Source organism: Cydia pomonella, chromosome 9, assembly GCF_033807575.1.
Source record: "Cydia pomonella isolate Wapato2018A chromosome 9, ilCydPomo1, whole genome shotgun sequence".
Lineage (NCBI taxonomy): Eukaryota > Metazoa > Arthropoda > Insecta > Lepidoptera > Tortricidae > Cydia > Cydia pomonella.
In genome coordinates this window covers 17,211,052-17,235,522 of record NC_084711.1, presented here as the reverse complement: position 1 = coordinate 17,235,522, position 24,471 = coordinate 17,211,052, and the positions used below count along the sequence as shown (strand labels likewise).

At 40.3% G+C, this 24,471-nt stretch overlaps 1 protein-coding gene across 14 annotated transcripts in view; it reads right to left on the bottom strand.

Annotated features, from left to right (window-relative positions):
* LOC133521539 (inositol hexakisphosphate and diphosphoinositol-pentakisphosphate kinase) overlaps positions 1-24,471 on the bottom strand; it is a 43,771-nt gene that overhangs the window by 6,019 nt on the left and 13,281 nt on the right. For 7 of the 14 annotated variants that reach the window (XR_009799912.1, XM_061856553.1, XM_061856558.1 and 4 more), the window contains exons 8-26: positions 24,156-24,362; positions 22,439-22,513; positions 21,880-22,068; positions 21,190-21,296; positions 20,064-20,204; positions 19,356-19,587; positions 18,533-18,741; positions 17,375-17,601; positions 16,579-16,715; positions 15,901-16,015; positions 15,265-15,392; positions 14,729-14,843; positions 14,350-14,430; positions 13,809-13,891; positions 12,703-12,802; positions 10,713-10,794; positions 6,537-6,914; positions 4,592-4,771; positions 3,892-4,021 (exon numbers count right to left, since the gene is read on the bottom strand). Coding sequence is in view for 13 of the 14 variants with exons in the window: in XM_061856553.1 (XP_061712537.1) it covers positions 3,892-4,021; positions 4,592-4,771; positions 6,537-6,914; positions 10,713-10,794; positions 12,703-12,802; positions 13,809-13,891; positions 14,350-14,430; positions 14,729-14,843; positions 15,265-15,392; positions 15,901-16,015; positions 16,579-16,715; positions 17,375-17,601; positions 18,533-18,741; positions 19,356-19,587; positions 20,064-20,204; positions 21,190-21,296; positions 21,880-22,068; positions 22,439-22,513; positions 24,156-24,362 (2,916 nt within the window). In the remaining variant the exon portion in view is untranslated. The remainder of the gene's footprint in view (positions 1-3,891; positions 4,022-4,591; positions 4,772-6,536; positions 6,915-10,712; positions 10,795-12,702; positions 12,803-13,808; positions 13,892-14,349; positions 14,431-14,728; positions 14,844-15,264; positions 15,393-15,900; positions 16,016-16,578; positions 16,716-17,374; positions 17,602-18,532; positions 18,742-19,355; positions 19,588-20,063; positions 20,205-21,189; positions 21,297-21,879; positions 22,069-22,438; positions 22,514-24,155; positions 24,363-24,471) is intronic. The other 7 variants (XM_061856562.1, XM_061856551.1, XM_061856555.1 and 4 more) reach the window with 5 other exon arrangements.

Sequence of the window (24,471 nt, the reverse complement as noted above, 5' to 3'; positions counted from 1 at the left end):
TCTTACCTGTGGTAACCACTGGAATTTTTTTCCCACCTTTTACCAGTGGTTAAAATAGTCCAGGAGAAATCAACGTTTAGGTGATATTTATTTTATTAATAGTAATTTGAAATAATTATACGAACGAATAAACGAATCAGTTAAAAATCGACTATTTTTGATCAGTTAAGGCAGTTTACTGGAACACTAATCGATATATCATTACTTATTAAAGTATTTTATATTTATACTGTTTTTATTAGTTTTGAACTTTAATAATACTCGATTTTTTTTCCAGTAGTTACCAGTGGTAAATGGTGGGAATAAAATCCCAGTAGTTACCACTGGTAACAACTTGGTGATAACTAGTTTAAGTTGTGTAAAGTAGGTAGATACTGGTCTTAGACAAAGGGTGTAGCAGGATAGCCTAGGAAAAATTGCCCCCAGCGATTTTGGGCCGAAACTGTAATCAAACGATGCCTTTTGGGGAGGTTATAATCTGCACAAAGTTTCATCCCTCTGTTACCCCCTGGGGGTGAAAAACACCCGATTAACCCCAAAACTGTTTTAATTATTTTTTCCTAAACTATGAAAGTGACGAATTTCAAATTTTGTACAAATATTAATAAGACTAAAAGCTATGTGCTAAAAAAATATTAACCCCCTAACCATTTAAATTCTTGTAAAAAAAAACAAAAATAAAAAAAGAATCATGAGCCAAACTTGATATACAGGTATCAAGTTTGGCTCATGGTACACACACCATTTTTTTTTCAAAAATGAACCAATTTATATTCTACATTATACAAAAGTTTCATGGACCTACTCCAGAAGGAACATTGCGAAATTAAAATAAACGTACTATTCTGAGCCACTAATCATTATACTCGTATCATGCTTAATACGCAACGTCTCGGTCCCGAAATCAAAATAATTAAAAAAAAACCGGCCAAGAGCATGTCGGGCCACGCTCAGTGTAGGGTTCCGTAGTTACTCTTCCGTCACAATAAGCTAAACTGGAGCTTAAAGTATAGTAAATTGTTAACTAAGGGATGAAACGGTACCTTTCACGCGAGAACAAATAGGCAAATTTGCATAATCAGTACCTAATTAAAGTAAGTCTTTTTACTATGAAGGGGAAACTTTTTGCGATAACTCAAAAACAGCTAAACTGATCATGTCCGCTATAGTTTTCATTTAATGTCTTTCTTAAGCTCCACTTCCACGATTTTTTTAATATTTTTTGGACCTATGGTTCAAAAGTTAGAGGGGGGGGGGACACATTTTTTTTTCTTTTGGAGCGATTATCTCCGAATATATTCACTTTATAAAAAAAAAATTGTTGAAGACCCCTATTAGTTTTGAAATACCTTTCCAACGATACCCCACACTGTAGGATTGAAGCAAAAAAAAAATCACCCCCACTTTACGTGTAGGGGGTAAAATTAAATTTTTAGATTTTATTGTACGACTTTGTCGGCTTTATTGATTTATATATCCATGCCGAATTTCAGCTTTCTAGCACTAACGACCACGGAGCAAAGCCTCGGACAGACAGACAGACAGACAGATAGACGGACATGGCGAAACTATAAGGGTTCCTAGTTGACTACGGAACCCTAAAAATATTTTTATAAATACAAATGAGTTTGATTCATACTTCTTTATCCCCACCTTTTTCAAATCGGGCACGAGCAGCGGTCCGATCGCAAGCCATTGTTTATTATTTTATTAATAATGCAAGGCTCAGTGGGAGTTCAATGAATAGTACGCACCAAAGAGCCAATACATATTAATTTCGCAATGTTCCTTCTGGAGTAGGTCCATGAAACTTTTGTATAATGTAGAATATAAACTGGTTCATTTTTGAAAAAAAAAAATTGGTGTGTGTACCATGAGCCAAACTTGATATACAGGGTGATTCTTTTTTTATTTTTGTTTTTTTTTACAAGAATTTAAATGGTTAGGGGGTTAATATTTTTTTAGCACATAGCTTTTAGTCTTATTAATATTTGTACAAAATTTGAAATTCGTCACTTTCATAGTTTAGGAAAAAATAATTTTTCCTAGGCTATCCTGCTACACCCTTTGTGCTTCGAATTTGATTCCTAATCTAGATGGCGCTGTACGTTTCGGTACATAATGTGATACAGGTGTACTTTATGTACTGATACTGATTGAAGTAGCATGACAAATACGAAAGTTTCCAACAAAATACTATGGGAACGGATTATTCACTACATCTGTAAATCTGGTTCATGCCAATTCTGTTACCAAAAAATATGGCGCGGTACAGTGCAATCTACTTCAGCTGCCGCTAGACTTTACATCTCAACTGAAGTAAGGACTCTAAGCACGAAGAATTTCGTACATTGACCCGCCATTTCTTATATCTTGCGCAGGCGCATAATTATATTGCTGTCTCGCTCGCACAGTGGCATGTATAATTATGAGCGTGCAATGCAATAGAGAATTAGGAGCAGAAGGGTCATTGTACGAAATTATTCGCGCTTAGCGTCCTTACTTCAGATCAATTTAAATAACTCTTTGCTATCGCTAATTCTGCTGCTGACTGGGCGTAATTTACTAGATCTCTATACAGCATGCTGTGTTTCGTGAGACTAAAGCATGCACCTATTTCAATCGGTCTAGTGCGAAAGAGATAGATGCACGTAGCCACGGATGTAATGATCGTGTATTTATTGAAAATTGTAATTTTTGCACATATAAAATATATATTTTGTATTTATTTTTTAATTACCTACCTAACCTAACATTTTTACTGATTATCGTTGTAACAACTGATTAATGATTATCAAGTGTTATAGCACTCTGCAATTTAGCATGCTAGCAATACACATGTTTTAATAGGCAACACGATAAAACATTTGGTTCACTTTCGAAATCGAGATTTAGGTTAAAACACGAAACGTAGCGTTTTGATGCCCTCAGATATGTTTAGACGGCACTTAAGAACATTTAGTCTTCCAAACATATACAAATTCACAAAAAAATAAGTGTCTCTGATATGAATCGCTGGCGGTGAAATTGTAGCAAGAGCATATCTTACAAGACACTAATATAATGGATTAATTAAATTATTCCGACCGGAACATTCTAATATTTTGAAAATATACAAAAACAGTATTCATAAATAGTGACCGACCGGGTCAATTTAATTGATCCAATAATTAAATGGTTTCAGCAAAATAGATCCAAACATGACATTATACATACAGACATAATTAAATAATTTAATGTAGGTAGATGCGAGTTCATAACTATATGTATACAGTTTTTCACCTTATTATAATGGATTAAGGCGAAGAAATGTATACAATGAACTAGACTGTACATTACGTAATTAAATATACATTGATAGGGTAAGATGTGTTAAGTTTAAGACCATTTCTTGCTCCGAATTTGATAGTAAATGAGATGGCGCTGTACAGTTCCGTACATTATGTGGTATCCCTGATTGTCAAAAGTTGACGTTTGACTATTATTAAGTGACCACAAAATTTATGTTGCAGTATACTGCCATCTATTTCGCCAGGCAAACTAGGAGGTACGTTTTATTCTTACCCCCCTTATTCATAAACGTCTACTAAAGTTAACAAGCCGCTTATAATCGTTTGTTCCTTTCCAATCCAATCGTTTGTCCATACGTCGGAATGGGACAAACGATTATTAGCGACTTGTTAACTTTAGTAGACGTTTATGAATAAGGGGGTTAGACATTATTTCTCTATTACAATCAATAAATAATTCTTTGATATAATAATATAATGTAGGCACATTCTTTGGCCAAAAGTTCATTTTCTGATTTGGAACATTTGCTAAACCACGTCCAATACTCGTATAAACCTCAATTCGACAAGTATATTTAGTATAGTCTATGGTAAGGTATACCTCTCGGAGTTCTTGTGGTCGGAGTTGGAGGCGTAGTTGGAGTTGGGCGAGGAGGGCCCGGCCGAGGACAGCGCGCTGGGCAGCTCGCCCGACGACGACATCAGCGACGACGGCCCGCTCCAGCCCACGCCTGGAACAATTGCGTTGTACGAGTATGTAGCTCTTGTGCGTGAGCCATAATATCATTTAGGTATCTGATTTCAAATTATCTTACAAGTATTGATCTTTTTATAGGCTGCTTTAGAAGTAACGCGAAGCATAAGCATAATCATTAAGAAGGCGGAGAAGAGAAGGAAATTGCGACCCGTCTGTGTCTACATTACCTTACGAAGGTTGATAACATGGTTAACTATGTAAGAGTAAAGTCTGGATTCGTCCTGAGGGTAGCGAAGTTAGAATCTCGACACAACGCGAATTTTAATTATTTTGTGATGAGCGTTCCGAATGAAGGCCGCTAGCTTCAACAAGGAGGATTGGCGAAGTTCCGGCGGTTCCCTGACACTGCTGGGTTGCGTTATTTAAATTTTAAGCACCATAAGCGCTTGCGGTTGCAACTGCGGCTGCGGTTGGACGCACTTAAGGACCCACTCGTAGTATAGAATGCCGGTTGCAACCACAAGTTAATTTCGTAAGTGGCTTAACCCGAGGGCCACGAAACGTGTGCTCCGAGCGAGCAAGCCGCGACAGGCGTGACACTCACTGTTGGAGGGCGAGGCGGGCTTGGCGGGCGGCGTGGGCGGCGGCGCGGGCGGCGTGCCGAGCAGCACGGGCGCCGCCGTGACGCGCTCGAGGAACACGTCCAGCTGCCGCAGCGACAGCGCATTGTGCAGCGTCTCCAGAGGCCGGATGGCCGGCACGCCCCCGAACCCTTCCAGTGCGGCTGCAAACAATTACGCTTGTGTTCATAACGTCACACATACAATATAGGTTATACCTAGTAAACTTAAGAGCGTTTGTTTGTTGGACTCTAAATATAATGTATGGTTGTTATTGTTACTGCAGTCAGTAGTCAGATGTTAATTAAGTGGTGAAAAAGGGTGTTACTAAATATTATTCAAGTTGTTTATAAGAGACTTTACGTTTTACGTGTTCAGATAACTCTGATAGATGATAAAAAATTTAATCTGTAATCAAAATAATTTTCTATATTTACTCTTAGGTATAATGACAAGTATTGAATAGCTGTTAACACTCATTTAGAAAACAGTAACCACTTTAATTAAACCGGTCCATTTACCTGTTACTGAAGATGAAATCTTGGGAGAGTAACACGAAAAAAACACCAAGGAACGTTCGTCCCTGATTCACATTGCCTGTCGATCTATGTTTTCCAAAACCTTTTGCGAACAATTTATTTTACGAAACAATTAACTTAAGTCATGTATGTCTCTTATTAGACTAAACAATACTTATGTGACTAACTGGATTTTCTTTGTTTGAAACACTCATTAGTATTCTTTTGTTTCCAATCGTTCTGTTATTTAAGAATAGATAGATTGACGAAAACTGGCGCGAATTCTATGTTATTATGAGTATTTTTATAATAGGGGGTATTACTGCAATGTTCTGCTGGAAGCGTTGGTGGCTTAGCGGTTAGAGCGTGCGACTTTCAATCCGGAGGTCACGGGTTCAAACCCAGGCTCGTACCAATGAGTTTTTCGGAACTTATGTACGAAATATCATTTGATATTTACCAGTCGCTTTTCGGTGAAGGAAAACATCGTGAGGAAATCGGACTAATGCCATTAAGGCCTAGTTTACCCTCTGGGTTGGAAGGTCAGGTGGCAGTCGCTTTCGTAAAAACTAGTGCCTACACCAATTCGGGGGATTAGTTGTCAAGCGGACCCCAGGCTCCGATGAGCCGTGGCAAAATGCCGGGACAACGCGAGGAAGAGAGAGAGTCACTGCAATGTTCTGACGCCAGAGTGCAGCACTAGCACTAACACTAACTTAATACACACACACTAACTTAATACATACTATGCCTTACACAGTTTTTTGAGATGTTTTCACTATGATATTGATGCATCATGGCGGTTTGTTTAGAGAGCCTATCTTGAAACGCGAAAATCGAAATTTCGTATCTGATTCTCTATTGCTCGAATATGCAAAAGTGATAGAGTAGTAATATTCCCTATTCATTAGGAATATTGCGCCTATTCTATGTGTTATTCTAATAGAACTGGCCAAGCCTACACGTGTTACATAAGCGATGGTATGCCGGAACACTGATTCGCGTAATACGAAGAAACTATAAAAAAAAATCCCGGTTAGGTTAAGTTCGAACGATTAAGACTAAACTAATAAACCGGCCACCTACCGAAGTCGTAAAAATACTTTGCGTCATTTAATTCATTACCTATCATAGGAAAGCTTGTTCTACTTTGATAAGTTTTTTGGATTTTGACACATTTAGATTGCGCGAGACATGTTTATCATTTATTTAAATTTCACGTAAGATATTGGACCTAAGAATACACAGATACCGCGCCCTAAGATAAAACTATGATTTATAACACGTCGACCCTCATATTTAGACACGCGCAGTCGCGCAACACCCATACATTCACAACTCGAGGGCTTGTGAATGTGTCAAATCCGATAAGTTTATGTTTGACTCGTATTATCAAAAAAAAATAACTTACTGTTGTTCGTTGCAGAGGAGGGTATGCAGACGCGCAGATTAGGCGCGGAGCTCGAGCCGGAGATGACGGCCGTGCTGAAGAGCCCCGCGGCACCGGCCGCCTTGCCGCGTGCCAGCCCCAGCATCTTGAGGTAGCTCATCTGTCCGGCGATGCTGTGCCGCTGGCGCCGCCCTGCGCCGCGCCACAATGACTCCTCGAGGCGGGGCCACGAGGCCACGCGCCCCGGCCCCGGCCCCGGCCCCACCTCTACTCTACTACCGAATGTGATCGCGGACAGCGGCAGCTCGTTAGTACTGGACTCGACCCCTTCCAGGTCGAACTCCGGCGTCTCCGGCGCCGAAGTCAACCCGGAGGGCGTCGTGAGCGTTAGCACGGGGACTGTTAGCGGGTAGGGAGCGGTTAACGGACGTGCGGTTACGTGATATGCGAATGTAGTTAGAAGGGAGGTGATAGAAATAAAATAAATTAGTATATTGCGTAATAAATAAAGTATAGAATTGTGCTTAAGCGTGCCCGTGAGTGTCAAGACGCGAGACAGTCAGAGTAGAACCCGTAACCAAGTGTCGTTTGAGGATGGTGGCCGCCCTCCGTGGACGCAAGCCTCCGTCGCGGGGCCTCTCGCCCGCTCATACGAATATGATCGGGGGAGAAGGGTCATGACTCGAAATTTGCGTTCACGGTACTAAAACACATCACTAGAACATCTTACACTAGCTATATAGTCAGATATTATCACTAGTAACTAATAACGCATTTCTCTTTGTTCATTTAAGTATATTGCTTAGATATCAGAATACAGAACGTTTAGTTAAGTTTTGAAGGTGTGGTGCACAACAAAATCGAGAAGTCTGACGAATTGCCATAGTATCGTAGGTGTATTAAAAATAAAGATTTATGTCAATGCTTATGATGATGAGGAAGTCCTAGCCGATTTCGGACACAACGACTGCGTGTACTGCACTCGGCTATACATATTATTATGATATTGAACATGGAAACATTGGAAACGCACAGATTCTTAAAAAGCAATGATGATGCGGATATTAAAGTATTCTGATATCTGACAAGTATTATAAGACCAATAATTCTAGTTATCAGTGACAGTATCATGGCAGAACAGTAGACAATAACCTTAACTAGGTTAAGAGTTAAGAACACCATGCAGGGCAGCACAATCACCAAACGCACACGCGAGGAGCAAGACGCGCAAACACACAACATCGCCGGCCAGCTGAGCTCACCACTTGAAACGCTAGAAATTACACTATTTAGAAAATATATTAAATAAAAATACATCCTCGACGGGACATGCTGGCTTACCTCCAACATGGGGGAAACTATAGGTGACTACTGTTTGTCTGGTGTACCGCTTGCAATGTTTTTGTTTAGTTTTATGCGTTCAGGTTTAAAGGGCCATTTTATTGTTCAAAATGACACTTGGCGTAAGATAAAGGGGAAATTAAGTGTATTTGTACTAAGTCTTGTATCTAAGTCAAGGATGGACCTAAACGCAAGACATTATATTTGAGCATACTTAGTCGTGTGCAATAACAATTTTGTAAATTCATTTAGACAAAAAGGGACTATTGAAGTGACGATTTTAGTGGAATTTAATTCAATAAAGTTTTCTAATTAGGGTTCCGTACCAAAAAGGTACAAAAGGAACCCTTATGGTTCTACTCGACCTGTTTTTTTGTTGTGTATGATTGGCAACCGTCGATAGAAGGTTGGTATATAAGTCTGGTAACACTTCTTCACATTTACCTTCCAAGGGACTTACTCCGAAACAAAAAACTTTAAACATCACAATTGCTTCTCTGGATAGACTTATGAGCTTATGACATGACAAAGAAAGGTGTGAAGGGTCAATTACATTGGTCAGTGTTTGCAGTCCATATTTTCTTATAGTTAGGTCAAAATGAGATATAGCTTTGAGACAAGTCCATTGGATTTTGATATAATACCCAAGCGAACAGCGGGCTGTTTTAGAAAGAAAGCATAAAAACGAAAATATAAGGAAGACCAATGAAACGATCCCTGAGTTTAACATTTTCGTCCATTCGTCGGGAATCACCTTCGGTTGTCGAAGCTCTACCAGACCTGCACCCCGCGTAGGGTCGTTTCCGCGCCTGCCCGATACACCGGACAACCGTACACTACATATTGCAGTAAAACATGATGCCATACGCCTGTTGGCTTTGCTTTCAATTGGTAATGTAAATTTTAGTAAGATATTTCAATAGTTAAAGAGTTTACTTATATTAAATTGGATTTTTAGTAGTATAAATCTGATGAAATCAATGGGTTTCGGGCTATTTTTTATGGATCAGTCTTGTTTTATGATAAAAATTATCAATTTTAGATTTCAATTATAAATACTAAATTTTATAATTTTACTTGTTCCGTGGCAATAATAATTTGGATACTAGCCAATAGTTAACTGGACGAGTTGATGTTTTTAAACGGCCGATTTGGTTTTACACTTTAATATAATATTGTTAACCCAAACAAAATACCATTCTTACCAGCCTTATTGAGCGTACTGTGGCACTTCAATTTGTGTGTCCTATTTTTTATTTCCTGATTTTATTTATTTATTTTATTGATACCGGAAAAAAATCATAACGTCCTTTAATATAATAAAAATAAAACACAAACATAAAAGCGGGGACAAAATAAATTGTAAAGAATAAAAAGAACTTCCCAAATTCCCAGAAATTTTAAAGAAGTACCTACACCACATATTTTACTGCAATTTGCATAGTTCAGAAGCAAAATCAGGCATAAGTTGCGAAGTGGTACCTACGGTGTTGCTTATGAATAAAGAATAAAACTTAACATAATCTTATTCAGTAGCAAAGTAATCAACTAATCATAACTATGAAAGATGACGAAGAATAAAACATTAAATAATCTTAAGTCATCCGTTAACGTTAGTATGGTTTCCTTAAATTCGATGTTTCACAGATGCTCTGTCACGTCAACTACTATTTTGGTACTCAAGGCACGTGAAGCTAAAACTTCATTATATACCGTTAAGTATTATACTAAACTGTTACAACGGTTTCATATCCATTGTTCGTAAAATAAGATCGCATCGGAGTTGATTTGAAGCAGATTTTCAAATATTCCAGTAAGATGTTTTCGAGCTGCCTACTTTTCGCTGAACACATTCAACCCGTTCTCGCTCCTATTTTTTTTTACATTTTCAGTAAGATTAGATCGGGAGCGCTATCCCCGTGATTCCTAAAACTTTTTTTTTAATGTTAAGCTAATATCATAAGGGAATGTGTAGATATTTGTATCTTATTTTGGAGGAGTCAGTTCCATATTTTTTTTCTCAAGACTAGTTTTCGCAGACGAGGCATTTTACAGTTTACACTATACTCTCAAATTTATATTTTTACCATCTCAATTATAATGAAAGCTGCACTCCATGCGACGAAAAAAGTCAAGTGAGTGTAGCCCAGTACCCCTAGTGTAAATATTTTCGACAGCGAAACGTGACGTACGACAAACGTCCCGCTTGGCGCGCTGTTCAAAAACCCATACAAAATGAGACTTAACGCAAACGCGTACGTCACGTTTCGCTATCGACTAAAATTACACTAGGGGTACTGATATGTAAATATTTTAACATATTACCCCTTTTTCTTAATTTGATTTTAAAGGTCATTTTTAGCACGCGTGGCAGTAAATATTTTTCTGTCTGCCCGGGTCAGTTTCACAAAAGCTTGTAACTTGTAGGAGGTTATTTTTCACCCCCGAACTCAAAAAGAGGGATATGATCATAACTTTTTCCACTATATGTATGTCTGTCTGTGACAGCGTAGCTCTTAAATGGGTAAACATATTTGAATGAGGATTTTTTTACATTTGAAATCAAGTTTTCTAAATATTTATCAAAATCGATTGCTTGCGTTGGGGATTATTAAATTTTATTAGCCTCTTTTTTATGATAGAAGGCAAACGAGCAGACGGATCACCTGATGGTAAGCGATTACCGCCGCCCATGGACACCCGCAACACCAGAGGGACTTTTGTCATAGACTTCCTCTTGTTTTGCAATTACAAGCTTTCGTAAAGCAGGCCCCTGTTATAGGGTTCACATAGCACAGTTCATACTCGCGAGCAGTTAGCGCACTCGGGCCAGGCGCGGCGGGCGCGCGCACTTACCGCTGTCGTGCTGCTTGTGCTGGTCGTAGCTGCGCGCTCGCGGCTGCGGGTCTTCGCTGGCGTTTTGTTCTTTTTCTTCGCTCTGGTGGGGTAAAGTGGATGTTAGAAAGAGGTTGTGTTGCAAGGCGCTATTAGAAATAGAACCGGTTTACGTTATGTTTACATTGAAATGGGAATATCATACATTGCTTTATTTTATGGTGCTACTTTACCGCACTAGTGCGATCTTTAGTACATTACGTAATTATGTCGAAAATTTAACGGGCCGTACTCTAGTAGGAAGAATAACTAATTTCAACAGCTTTATTCGTACTACATATGTGTTTTATGCTAATAATATTCCAAGGTTGCTTAAAAAGCTATCTGTGTCAAACCAAAATCCGGCTTTCTAGCATTCTAAAGGGAAAAGAGTACCTATTGTAAGCAATAAGCTGGTGGAATAATGAATTTAGTATTTAACTGGATTAGACGTGGGAGGTGAGGGAAATGACCGAACGGGATGGTCTTATGGAACTTTCAGTAGGACTAACAAAGAAAGAACTATTATTGTTTCTCCTTGTCATAATAGGGTTGTTTCCATCTACAAATCTTAGGGCAGAATTGTATCCCAATAAATTCTTTTGGATTATATGAACATGGTAAACTACTTTTAGGGGACCTGTAATGACCATATTTTTGTTAATATTGAATTTAAAATATCTGGTTTCACACGTCACGTGACCAAACTCGAAACGTCTTTGAAGATTTTGATAACGTCACAACTCTCGGATTGACACTGTTGACAGTTAGGCGATAAACAACAAATGACAAATGTCAGTTGACAGTTCGTATCTTCTACGTGTGTATGTAGTTATGTGTCAAACCGTAAACTGTGACGTCACACAATTTTCAAAGAGCGTTTTGGGCGCGAAAGCATCTATCAAAATATATGTTGTTAATTTAACATATTTAAAGCCGTTTTTATTATAAAATTTGAATTTTAGGGCAACTTTTAGTTAATATAGAACGTAATACAAGCGTTTCAAAAAATTGGAAACAATCCTATTAAGTATAACCTTTCCCTTTTGCCTACTTCTAAAAAGTCCTAAGAGACGTAGACGTTTTTTATTGCCCACCGTTTTTATAGTGGGGAACAATGAACCCTACCAAATTACGTAGGTTGTTTTAGATATGTTACGTATTTTTAATTTCGTCACATTGCGTCTGTAATTGACCCTCACGGGCGCATGCGTATGACCCGTCTATAGAAAATACTAATTCTATGGGTGGAATGTTCGATCAGCGAGATTTGTGGAAATGAGACGCTGTGTAATCACAGACCTTTCGTTCCCACTTATAGTGTCTCCGCCGGGCCGTACCTACGGCTTCAGTGGCGAGGCGAGCGTCTAGCGGAGCGGTCGGGCGAGCGGGCTGCGTGGCGTCGAGGGGCAGAGGGATGTGTGCATCGAACACAGACCTACTTTAGGCTTAGAGTAAGATCAAGACAAGTCTGCAAAGATTTTGATAGCACACGCAGTGCAAGTGTAATTTTAAACGTCTAACTTCTATGACATTATGACGTATAAATAACAAACATTCTAAGCCATAGGTTATCCCTTCTTAGGCTTAGCACTTTTCTAAGTCTTTGTTTTGTTTCGCGGTGGTGTCAGTGGATATGACGTACGACTTTCAATCCGGAGTTCGCGGGTTCAAATCCTGGCTCGTACCAATGAGTTTTTCGGAACTTATGTACGAAATATCATTTGACATTTACCATTACGGTGAAGGAAAACATCGTGAGGAAATTTGCATACATTTGCGAATAAATTCAAAGGTGTATGTCAAGTCCCCAATCCGCATTGGGCTAGCGTGGGGACGCTAGCCCAAGCCCTCTAGCATATGAGAGGAGGCCTGTGCCCAGCAGTAGGACGTATATAGGCTGAATTATTATAATTATTAGTTATGGACGCCGCACTGGAGCGCTAACGTTCGCTCTACACACTAATGTGACCTTTTCGCGATGCGACGAGTGGTCGGGCCGCGCCCGCAGCTCGTTGAGGCGCGCCGCCAGCGACACCGCCTCGTGCCCGCTCACGGTGTAGTGCAGGTTGCTGGGAAAGGAAAGGCTGAGTTACACCATTTATTAATTTATTTAATCTTTATTGCACATAAGAAAACACACTGTACAAAAGCCGAACTTAATGCCATAAGGCATTCTCTACCAGTCAACCTTTATGCAAAGCAGATAAGTTGTAGGCGGTGCAAAATCATGAGGATAGATATTACAATTAGGTACCTGTACGAACACAATACATCACCATCCATCCACCATCGTGGAAATAAAACAATATAGTACATTACGATACAAGTGCGAAAAATAGGAAATTCGAAACGAGTGGCGATAAATTAAAACACGACCGAAGGGAGTGTTTTAAATCGACACGAGTTGCGAATTACCTATTCGCACATGTATCGTACAACGTTTTACAGTACATATGGCCCTTTAAATGTTCGACACAGTAACGTAATATGCTACTTCTCGCACTAGTGCTATAAAGTAGCCCCATATGTACTGTAAAGTTCGTTATGCGTATTTACATAATATCACTAACGTAGTAGCTCCGTGAGCTATGTGACTTCGCTTTTTAGCCTTTTAGATACCGGACAAGTGCGAGTCGGACTCGCCCACCGAGGGTTCCGTACTTTTTGGTATTTGCAGGCACCAGAAATGCGGCATGAGATCGGCATAGACCTTCTCAAAAGCCTCCACCCAAGACCGATCGGTTCGTGGACGCCTCTAAAATAATCTTTCGGCTAATATGCTCTACGCACTGCCACTAAGTATAAAAATAAATAATATATTGGCGACAATCATCGATCTAGCCCCAAACTAAGCAAAGCTTGTACTATGGGTACTAGGCGTCGATATACATAACATAAGTATATAGATAAATAATAAATAAATAAAACACCAATGATCGAACCGGTCGTCAGTATGAAATTTATCGTATAGTCGACGACCCTGGTTTTCTTCTTATTTATAATCCCTGAGAAACAGCATAGCTAGCTCTATATACCCTTCGTGCGTGACAAGTAATGTGACATCTGTCTACTTACCAAATTGGAATAGGATCTGAAGGTCTCAATTTCGATTTACAACTTTTCCTCGGAGAAAACGTGTTGTCCAGTTCGTCGGTGTCCTGAAAACATTCATAGCATACATTTTCAGCACAACTACTAAGGCCTGGATCTTCCTATATGGTCCCCCAGTGGTCCAAAACATTAAGCGTTCGAAACAACCGTGAAGCTTACTTACGTCAGTAACGATGTGATTTAGTAATATACTATATGTTTTTATCAAAATTGACCCATATCACCCGTTCTTGCGTTGAAAGCATTCTTTCGGACCCCATTCTCTAATCTCCTAATTGATCACCTGGCCTCCTAATTGATTGCCTGGTGATACCAAATAGAATTCGAAATAGAGGTGGATTGTCAAAGAAAACTTTGTAGCCACAGTAAATTTACTGCCATCTTTCGACACATGATTAAAACTTTTAGAACGCCATTTGATTTTGATCCTTATTCTTTCACTGATATGTGTTAAATACCAAAAAGTGGCGCCATAGATACACAAGATAGAAACATGTAATTTTACCGGTTGTAAAGTCTCTTGACTCGCCATCTGGTCGTCCTCCGCTTCCTCTTCTATACACTTCACTTCTTCGGAGGAGCTCTGCTGTAAACAAATATGTTTGTCATGTATTTTGTCAATGGATAAATGATTAGTTTAAGGTGAAACTTGCTCCAGATGATATCGTGATTTTAGTCTGTTGAGGGAGGGTGTGGGGCTGTCCTCGCCTACACTTCTTCGTAGGTGGTGCACTATACTATATACTCGGGGCTGTAAATCGTGTTCTGATTAGAAAAAAGATTGTTTTTTCTTCTACTTTTCCCCAATCAGAACACGATACTGAATATTCCCTTAAAGGGATCCCCTCTATTTTTGTTCCACGTTGCATGAAGTAGGGTCTCACCGAGTTGTTGGTGGTGGAGTGGTTGCGGCTGTGCGGCCGGAAGCCGGGCCCGGGCGGCAGGTTCTTCTGCACGCAGCAGTTCACGCCGGGGCTGAAGTGCAGCTCCACGTGGAACCTGCGCACAATACGGCCGACATAAGCTAAATAAAATCTGTCAAACCATTTCCGTCAGTAGAATAAAGCGACCAATTTAAAAAATGTAGGCGCTAAGGGTTATCGTCCCATAGAAAATTTTAATTTTGCGCTTTTTTCTACTGACATGTTGACGCTGTTTGACAGACTATTTATCAAAAAAAATGGACAAAAATTACTAGAGTGAGCACATCGAACAAAAATTTGAGCCAAAGGAATGTGACCATGAATTACGTCACTCTTTCTTCATGGTTGAAAGTACACGGTACAAATCGATCGAATGTCACATTGCTTACTTACAAATTTTGTTCTACGTGCTATCTCTTCAGTGTTTTTGTACGTTTCTTGATTACTGATGCTGAGACACATACGTCGAATGCCATAGAGGAACTAACTCAACTAACCTTTCCTCGGAGCAGGGGTCCTTCGTAGGGTCCTCGTACAGCATAACGACAATCTGCGACATGTAGTTGAGTTCCGAAACCATGGACACGTATTCCATTGCACGCCGCCACTGCTCGTCTTTTAACACCTGACAATTTTAAAAGAATATCAAAAGTGACATATTGTGTTATATCATGAGATATATTGATGGCGACAAACTGTAACACACTATTACTATTAAAGCACATATGCTTTCCATATAGAATTTCGTACATTAAGCCGCCTGTTGCTATATCTATTGCACCCGCATGATTTTATTGCTTGTCAAACTCGCATTGACAGTGACATTGACAACCGGCATCATAAGCGGGACAGCAATATAATTATGCGCGTGCAATAGCACCGAGCGTGCGTGATAACACCGATAAATTTTAATATTACATAATTTTAATATATACTCTGAGGCTGATAATCTCAACCTTAGTGCTGTACCAATAAGGTTCACTTACATCCAGCAGCCCGCCGAACCGTAGCACGGTAAGCAACGGATGCACTTGGCTTTCGTATCGCGTTCCCACATGCCGGCCCGGCGACGACACACAGTAGCTGTACGAGACAATATCAACCTTAGTGATGTAACATTAAGGTTCACTTACGTCCAGCAGCCCTCCGAACCGTAGCACGGTGAGCAGCGAGTGCACGTGGCTCTCGCTGGTGAAGTACAGGCGCGTCCGCACGTGCCGGCCCGGCGACGACACGCCGTGGCTGTACCTGTATACGAATATAGAACTTAGTGGCAAACAATAAACGTCAAAATCACATTTCCATCCTCACCACTTAGATGGTTGGCAGTCCTCAACTGTGCGTTTCTCCAGAAACTTCCTGCCTAGCACAGCTAAACTGTGGAATGAACTGTCGCCTGCGGTATTTCCGTACAGATACGACCTTCAAATCTTCAAGAAAAGAGCGTACTCCCATCTTAAAGGTCGGCAACGCACTTGCAACCTTTCTGGTGTTGCAGGTGTCCATGGGCGGCGGTAATCGCTTACCATCAGGTGATCCGTCTGCTCGTTTGCCTCCTGTATCATAAAAAAAACCAAGTTGTTCAAAATATCTGAGAAAAGAAACCCCTATTATCAAGACGTTGAGGTACATGTTAAGATATTTTTTAACACCTTTGCCGCTCCGATTTATTTGATGGCGCCTGACGATACATTGATCCAGCATCGTACCAGCCTCTCACCCACGCTTCAATTGAAGTCATCTCTCACCAGTAACAAATGCGTTCCACCATACGAGTACTAAATGAATACAAAGTTAACATTTAATGTTACCTCGGGTTGAGCCTATTGACGGTCTCCTCGCCGGACTCCTCTATGTTCCGTTGCAGGTCCGCGCGAATCTTTTTGAGCAACGGCGTACAAATACCTTGTCCAATCGTGAGCTTTTCTTGCATCGTTAGTCCATATTCCTGAAAACCAAGCATGTATTGTAGTGACCGCATTTTGTAGTAGTTTTGTGTGCATCTTTTGGTCATTTTGAGAAATCCCCTGTATGTGATCAGACTGGCGAACAAGCAAATATTGTCTATATTTTTACCGACTTAAAAAACCAAAAGAAGGTGGTTATCAATTCAATTTATTGTGATTGCCGATAATAACATACTCGTATAAGAACTGATACCACCTCATTCCCGACTATGATTTAGCCGTGTGTCTACAATAGTTGAGCTCGTAAAGACCGTTGTACATTGCTATAGCATCTCAATGACATTTAAAAAAACTTCAATCAAATAAAATTGCACTCTCTCTAATTTCTCGAACAAGAGAAGTTCGATTCAATTTACTAAACGACTAGGTCTAAATTTCCCTTCCAAAATTTTTATATGGTAGGTGTTGGGAGGTTAAAACATGCCGTTTTATACGACAAAAGTTTTTCTTCACCTTTGTCCATGATCTTTCATACACCTGCGATATAACAATGTCCGCCAAACACTAGGCGTATATATACAGCTCCTCAGCCAAGTCAAACTGCTGTGCTTGCTGATTATGCTGAAGATCGTATTTAATGCAGTCGTAGATGTCCGGCATCTTCGAGATGTCGTACGCCATGTGTTTGTATAGTGCTCACCTGCGGTATAACAATGTCCGCCAAGTACTTAGCATACATGTACAGCTCCTCGGCCAAGTCAAACTGCAGTGCATGTTGATTATGCTGAAGATCGTATTTGATGCAGTCATAGATGTCCGGGATCTTCGAGATGTCATAAGTCTTATTCTTTGTGCAGAAGTCTTTTTCGATCTTGCCCCAGCGGCGGCCCATCAGCTCCCACGTCTCACCGTGGTAGAGGATAGTGTCTGAAAGGAAATGTAATATTTAAAAAATCGATCGTTAGTAAACCGTGACCCGGGTATGTCCTTAAACTACGTCCAAAATCACTGTCATCACGCTTTGTATGGTAGGGCACAGCACAGCAGATATCATTCCAGATCTAGAGCAGAGCCCAACTGGGGAAGTACCTCAACCTTACAGAAAACCACAGCCACAGCCACTAGACCCTACTCACAGTGTTGTGTTCCTGCCAGTGAGTAAGGTTGCCAGAGCTCAACGAGGGTGCGGAGTGTTAGGGTCGACAACGCGAATGTTACTTCTTTGGAGTTGCCGACGTATAAAGGCTACGGAAACTGCTTACCATCAGGCGGGCCATATCCTTGTTTGCCACCGAAGTTGTATAAACAAAAACTTCTGATAAATTGTATAATTTACAAACTGGTAAGACGCCTTTACGAAAAAAAGCGAATGAGAAACGAGTACAATTAGTAACGACTAACGACACTTTTCCTGCAGATCTTCTTGTGCAGTCCTGGTGGCCTAGCGGTAAGAGCGTGCGACTTGCAATCCGGAGGTCGCGGGTTCAAACACGGGCTCGTTCCAATGAGTTTTTTGGAATTTATGTACGATAATCATTTGGTATTTACCAGCCGCTTTTCGGTGAAGGACAACATCGTGAGGAAACCAGACTAATCCCAATATGACCTAGTTTCCCTCTGGGTTGGAGGGTCAGATGGCAGTCGCCTTCGTAAAAACTAGTGCCTACGCCAATTCTTGGGATTAGTTGCCAAGAGGACCCCAAGCTCCCATGAGTTGTGGCAAAATGCCGGGACAACGAGAGGAAGATGAATGTCGGTGCTGAACACCCACTCGAGTCAATTACGTTAAAGATCTCTGGTACGCACTGCCTGCCCTAGTGAGTGAAGAGTGAAGTCTTGGCACGCATGGCTGGGTCACCTTTAGTCTTGGGGTCGTCCTTCTTGACCAGCACGATGTGCACGAGCTGCTGAATGAGCGTGTGCACGTGCGCGCAGCAGCGCACCGGGTTCTTGACGAAGTCCATGGCGGCGCTGATGCTGAGGCTCTCGCAGGGGTTGATGCGCTGACGGTCCTGCTCGGTGAACTCGCGGTCCACTTGCATGGCTTCGTGGAGACGCGCTTTGGCCCTGGAATTAACAAACGGATTGCATAAGCACTCGCAAAGTGTCCCTTTACTAAATCAAGTACCTTTCTTTAGACTTCTCTATACTTATACTTTGTTTTTATATCCCAGATACTAAATAGACAGATTATAACATTTAAAACTTTCGCGTTTTGAACACATATCACATTTATAACGAATTTATTTTATTACCTTTATTTACCGAAGTTTCGAATAAAAGTAATAAAATAAATTCGCTATTGCGGTTATAGATATGATTTAATAAATAGGCAGATTGCCCCAATTTGGCTGACCGATCTGACATTTTAGTGTTTTCAGTATAAAATTGTTACAAAAACAGGATGATTATGTAGTAAATCACACAATCCCTGACCCTATGTAAAAATTAATTATTTAAAATAGCCTTTCGTAAATTATCTCAACAGCGAATTGGTCCATTTCATGTGCAGAAACGTAAATTTCATAAGATCTAAGCGCCACTAGAAACGATACCGAAACTACATTAGAAACTTGCATTGGAAAAAGAAAGCGACAAACATTATAAAGGGATCAAGGGTACCGGTCTGGTGACAGGCCTGACAGGGTAATGTTTTGTGTCTTGAGTTAGTGTCTACTTACATATTCTGCACCTTCGACGAATCACAATCATTATCCAGCAGCCCATTTGTGTTGGCAGACTTAACCATCTGCACTAGAATAGGCGTCAGTTCTCCTTCCAGCGCCAACAGTCCCTTCGCGAACGCCGCGGCGGTCATCTGGACTCGCCCTTCGTCTGACGCGTATATTTTCAGGTCGTGCCGGAATGTGGAGTGGAGACGCAGGAGCCCTAGGCCTTGGGTGCCGCCTTCACCTTAAACGAGAGCGAGGATGTTTCAAGAGATTGAAATAGTTTTGTAAAGTACGTATCTTGAAACTTGTAAGTTAACTTGAATCTGAAACATGTTCAACAGGGGATTAGCTACCTCTAGACATTGTATTTGCAAGAGGCTAATCGGTTTAAATAAAATTGTGCATGGACACCCCAATTCCTGTCTTTCTAGACATGATTAGAAAACGAGGTCGAAGGGCGGATCTAAAATATGTGTAGGTTGATGAAACAAGGCTGCATTGGCAAGGTCGCCATGTGACGTAGAGAAACAACTTTTCAGTTAGGAAAAATAATATATTCTGTACCGTCAGGTACAGTCACTTACATAGAATACATAAATAATAATAAAAGAGTTAAAACATAGGGCTCATACAGAATATATTATTTTTCCTAACTGAAAAGTTGACAAGAACATTCTAGTCTAAGAATAGTCCTATAGTGTCGTCTGCAATACCAACCAGGTATGTGCCGGCCCTGGCCTCCAGGGTACATGCAGCGGAACATGCGGCCCAGCTCCTCGGCCTGGATGCGGCCCGCCGGAGTCAGCTCGCCGCCCCACTTGAGGATCAGCACCAGGGACGGCTCGCCGGCGCCCTCTACTGTAAGTTATGACCATTTTAGTTTCTAAGATAACCTTATTAGATCGCTACTGGCTAACATAGGTTTTACAGTGCAAACACTATTGATTCGGATTCACTATTGAATGTGGTATTTATAATGAACTATATTTTACGCTTGCAGTGATATGTACGAAGTTCGATGTGCGTTTACAGTGCAAAACCTTGTATATTTTTTTCTTTAGCAAAGCTAAGCTAACTAAGCTAATTTATCACTATATTTAACGACGTGAACAAAAATGAGTGGGCCACTTTGATTCAAATAACTAATGTATTATTATTGGACAATTAAATAACAAGCTTACTTCAAGCCCACTTATCTTCATACTAATGTACAATTAAAACCACCACTATACGCTGAATACTTCTTTTAGCGTTACCAGCGTAAGCAACTTTTGCAAATAGAGCTAGCCGCTAATTAATCGAAGTATAGTGTAAACTACATCAACGAATTTTCAAGCTTTACTACTATGAACTGCATATAACAGTTGATAAATGTGGTCACTGAAGAGATGGTACACATAAATACACAATGCTCCTGGCTGGTTTTTAATTTTATGAATTTAAAAAAATGTGAATTCAAGTGTAAAATAAAAATATGGGTGCACACAAGTTGCTGAAAAACATGTCCCATAGCTCTTAAGTCGACGAATTACGAGGTATGGGACATATTATAAAATAAATTGTGTGCACCCATATTTTCACACTTGACTGTACATTAATTTGTCTGTAATTGATATAGCCTAAAAGCGTAAAAAAAAGTTCATCGTCTTTACATATACGTGCGCATATAACAGAAATACAAACCCCACGTGTAAAGTAAATGTGTCTCGATGTAAAGATGACCAACTTCTTTTCAACCATACGACCAAATAAACCTTATCTGAATGTAATATCTCGGTCAGTCTCGACACAGTAATGGCGGGAAGGTAAAGTAATACAGTAAAGTGTGTAAATATGTGCAGACCGTGTAGCGGGGGCGCGTTACCGTCGTCGGAGCTGGAGCCGCGCGGCCGGCCGCGGGGCTGGTACTTCATTTGCACCTTGCGGTTTATGCCGGAGAAGTGCCCGTACCTGGGGACATACAACATTCTACGTTGGTACCTAGTTGTATTTTAAAATCTATAGCTTATAGGTGCATAAACTGTAGGCGGCAGCAAAGGAGACGTCAGATTTTTGGCGCGAGGTGTACATGTGACGTTTATGCTTCCAATGTAGCTTACAAGAGAACGTACGAGAACCGTAGATGGCAGCACTTGCTTTGGCGTGAAGTGTCGATGTACATGTTTGTTTCCAATTCAGGCCAGAAAATGGCAGACCCTCCAACGTGCACGTTTCCCTATCGACGCGATACAAAATCATGCCGATGTCAGAGTTATTTGTACGCACTAGTACAGTATTTCAAGAAATATTCTTTTTAAATAAGCTCTATCTTAAGTAAGTAAAATAGAATATCATAGTATATCTTATATCTTTAAACGAGCACTTCTTGTATACTCATAATTTATTGATGTAATGTAAATTACATATTTATTGACAAAATTTATATTGACAAAGACTGTATGGAATACCATGTTGTTGCATTAAAAATCCACTACAATATTAGGATATGAGTCTCCTAGCATTTACAAGTTAAAAAGAGAAAAAAGGTATTTACATCTCGAGCACGCTCTTGAGCTGTTCCAACTTTCCCTGTTTCTCCTCGATCTCGGGGTCGGCGTGCCGCGTGTGTATGTCGGCTAACAGCGCACGCGCTATGTCCAGAATCTCTTGCAGTTGCTTTGGCTTCTTTAGTTTGACGTGCCCGCGCTTGAAACCGGAGTATTTTTCGAAGATTTCGAAGAACCTGAAAAGAATAGGAACTAAGGCTTGCATGGCATTTGTATTGGTCTAATATCAAACTGTTTTGGTTAATATTTATTTGTGCTTTGCTTTGGCTATATCTGTGAAAATTAAAACGGCAAAGCTTTAATAAAAGGTATGTTTAGAGCATGAAGTTTTAGCCTTTCATCCGCATCCCAAATGATATTTTACTTAAAGTCACGTACAGAATCATATTCACACAGAAAAGGTCGAAAGTCGACTCCGTCTGAATTAAGGATCTAAGAAGTCTGTCTTAGACGTATAGATTATTCTATTAGACTTATCTATCTTGCAATCACATTACATGTCGAAGAAATCGTTACATATCTTATCTCCTAACTGCTAACACTAACCTTGGGTGTCGTACTTCAACTTTCATCTTCTGTTTGGGCGTTCTGTCGCCATGACGAATGACGGCCACTACGCATCTGAAAATAATATTATTATGGATAGTTAATTAAAATACGGCTAATTTCCTTCAGCGTTTCGACCTCATTTTCGTCCAAAATTATTAGAAAGAAAAAATGAATGTTGTTTTGAAACGCGTTATAGTTCGTTTCATAAACGATGACGCGTAGGTTTGTAAAAACTTAACCTTTAATTACATGACAATACGAATCAAGCCACGCGTCGTCGTAACGAAGATGTTCTCCGTTCATATAACGCAGATTTTCTACTGTATGTAAAACTGGTACAGTGTTCGAAAGCCGATTAACAGATGAATCTAGTGTACCTACAATTTGACACGTTTTTACCCGACTGCCAAAGGGAGGAGGGTAATGTTTTTCCAGTGTAAGTATGTATGTATGTCTGTTTCTTTGTGGTCTCCTGTTACCAAAACGGCTTGATAGATTTTGATGTATGAGGTATCGTTAGATTCGTCTTGAGTGTCATAGGATGTTTTTTTGGGGGTAACTATAATAATATTGTTGCTGATGGTAAGTATCGCAGGTGGGGACCAACAGAGGGTTACTTATAATCATTTTGGTTGTTGGTTGTTAAGTTCACTTTTTAGCAGAATCTTACTTAGGTAGGTATTTTCGTTGGTGGCGGTCAAGTTGGTCCCCGCCTGCGATTATTGTGGGGCTTGTTTTCATCTTTTTAGTGTGCAGTCGGGTTTTTTGTTCTTTATATATATATTTTTTTTATTCATAATTGTTACGATATTTATTTATTTAAACTTTATTGCACAAATTTATAAAACGAGAGTACAAATGGCGGAATGCGATGATGACTATATCCGGTCGTGGCGGTATGTTGGCGCACAGGTTCGCTAAGTGTAGCACGGAGGTCAAAATTCCTTTTTTCCGTGCGTTTTGCCAATGTTTTTATACTAGTGGCCTGTGGGCTAATTTAAAACAGAAATCCTTTGACTCTCTGAGGGTCCAGTATAACAACGTTTTCAGGGCCCTGTTGAGGCTCTCGCGATACTGTGGTGCTTCTGGCATGTTTGCGGATGCACATGTAGATGATTTTTATGCGCAAAAAGAATGCATCAGTGGTACACCGTATACGCGGGAGCACCATCGGGATCTTAAAAATGATAGCAGAGTGGTTTGATTATGGTATTTTGGGACAATTTATCGGTAGATCGGCCAAAATAATCAGCAATCTAAAGTGCAACCTACCAGCAACCTAATTTCATTTATGTAATTTATTGTACTGTAATGTAACATAGGTTGTAAGTTGATACTAACAAATATGGACTGTATTAATTATCTGAGAATATTTTTTTTTTCTATATGATATTGTGTCAATAGAGTGTAAATAGGCGTGGACCCACAGAGCGGCATCCGAGGAAATTGCCTCGCGCGTATGTATGCAGCGCAGTGTGCAGCTTCGACGGCAACTTTACCATTGGTGCTTAGGACTGTGCATTTTACAAGTAAAATTGCCTACATACGGTGTGGTCGAGATCGTCGTAAACGCTTAATAATGCGGCGTTGTAGTTGTAGACTACGTAAGTAAGTAAGTAAGTAAATATTCTTTATTGTGCACGTACCTACTTAACAGATCAACTTAGAAAATAGTGGGTAGAAAATAAATTCTACCAAACAAAGTTAAACGTACCTCAACTCCATCATCTTCCCAAACGTAGTGGGCACTATGGGCGGGTCGTCCAGCTGGAACGGCACGGACCACGGGATGTGCAGCGTGGGCGCCAACTCGCGCAGGATCATGTTGCCGAGGATCTTCGCGCAGTCATCGTAGTACTTGTTCGAGTTTTTCACGAACGAAAACCCGTTCACGTCGCACACGAATGATTTGCCGTTCGCTCTGAGGAGATAAAAGTATAGTGAGAAGTGCTGCGATATGTTAATTATTTTTTTGTGACGTTGGGATTTAAAAGAAATGTTTCTCTCTTACCTATATGTAGGTATAAATG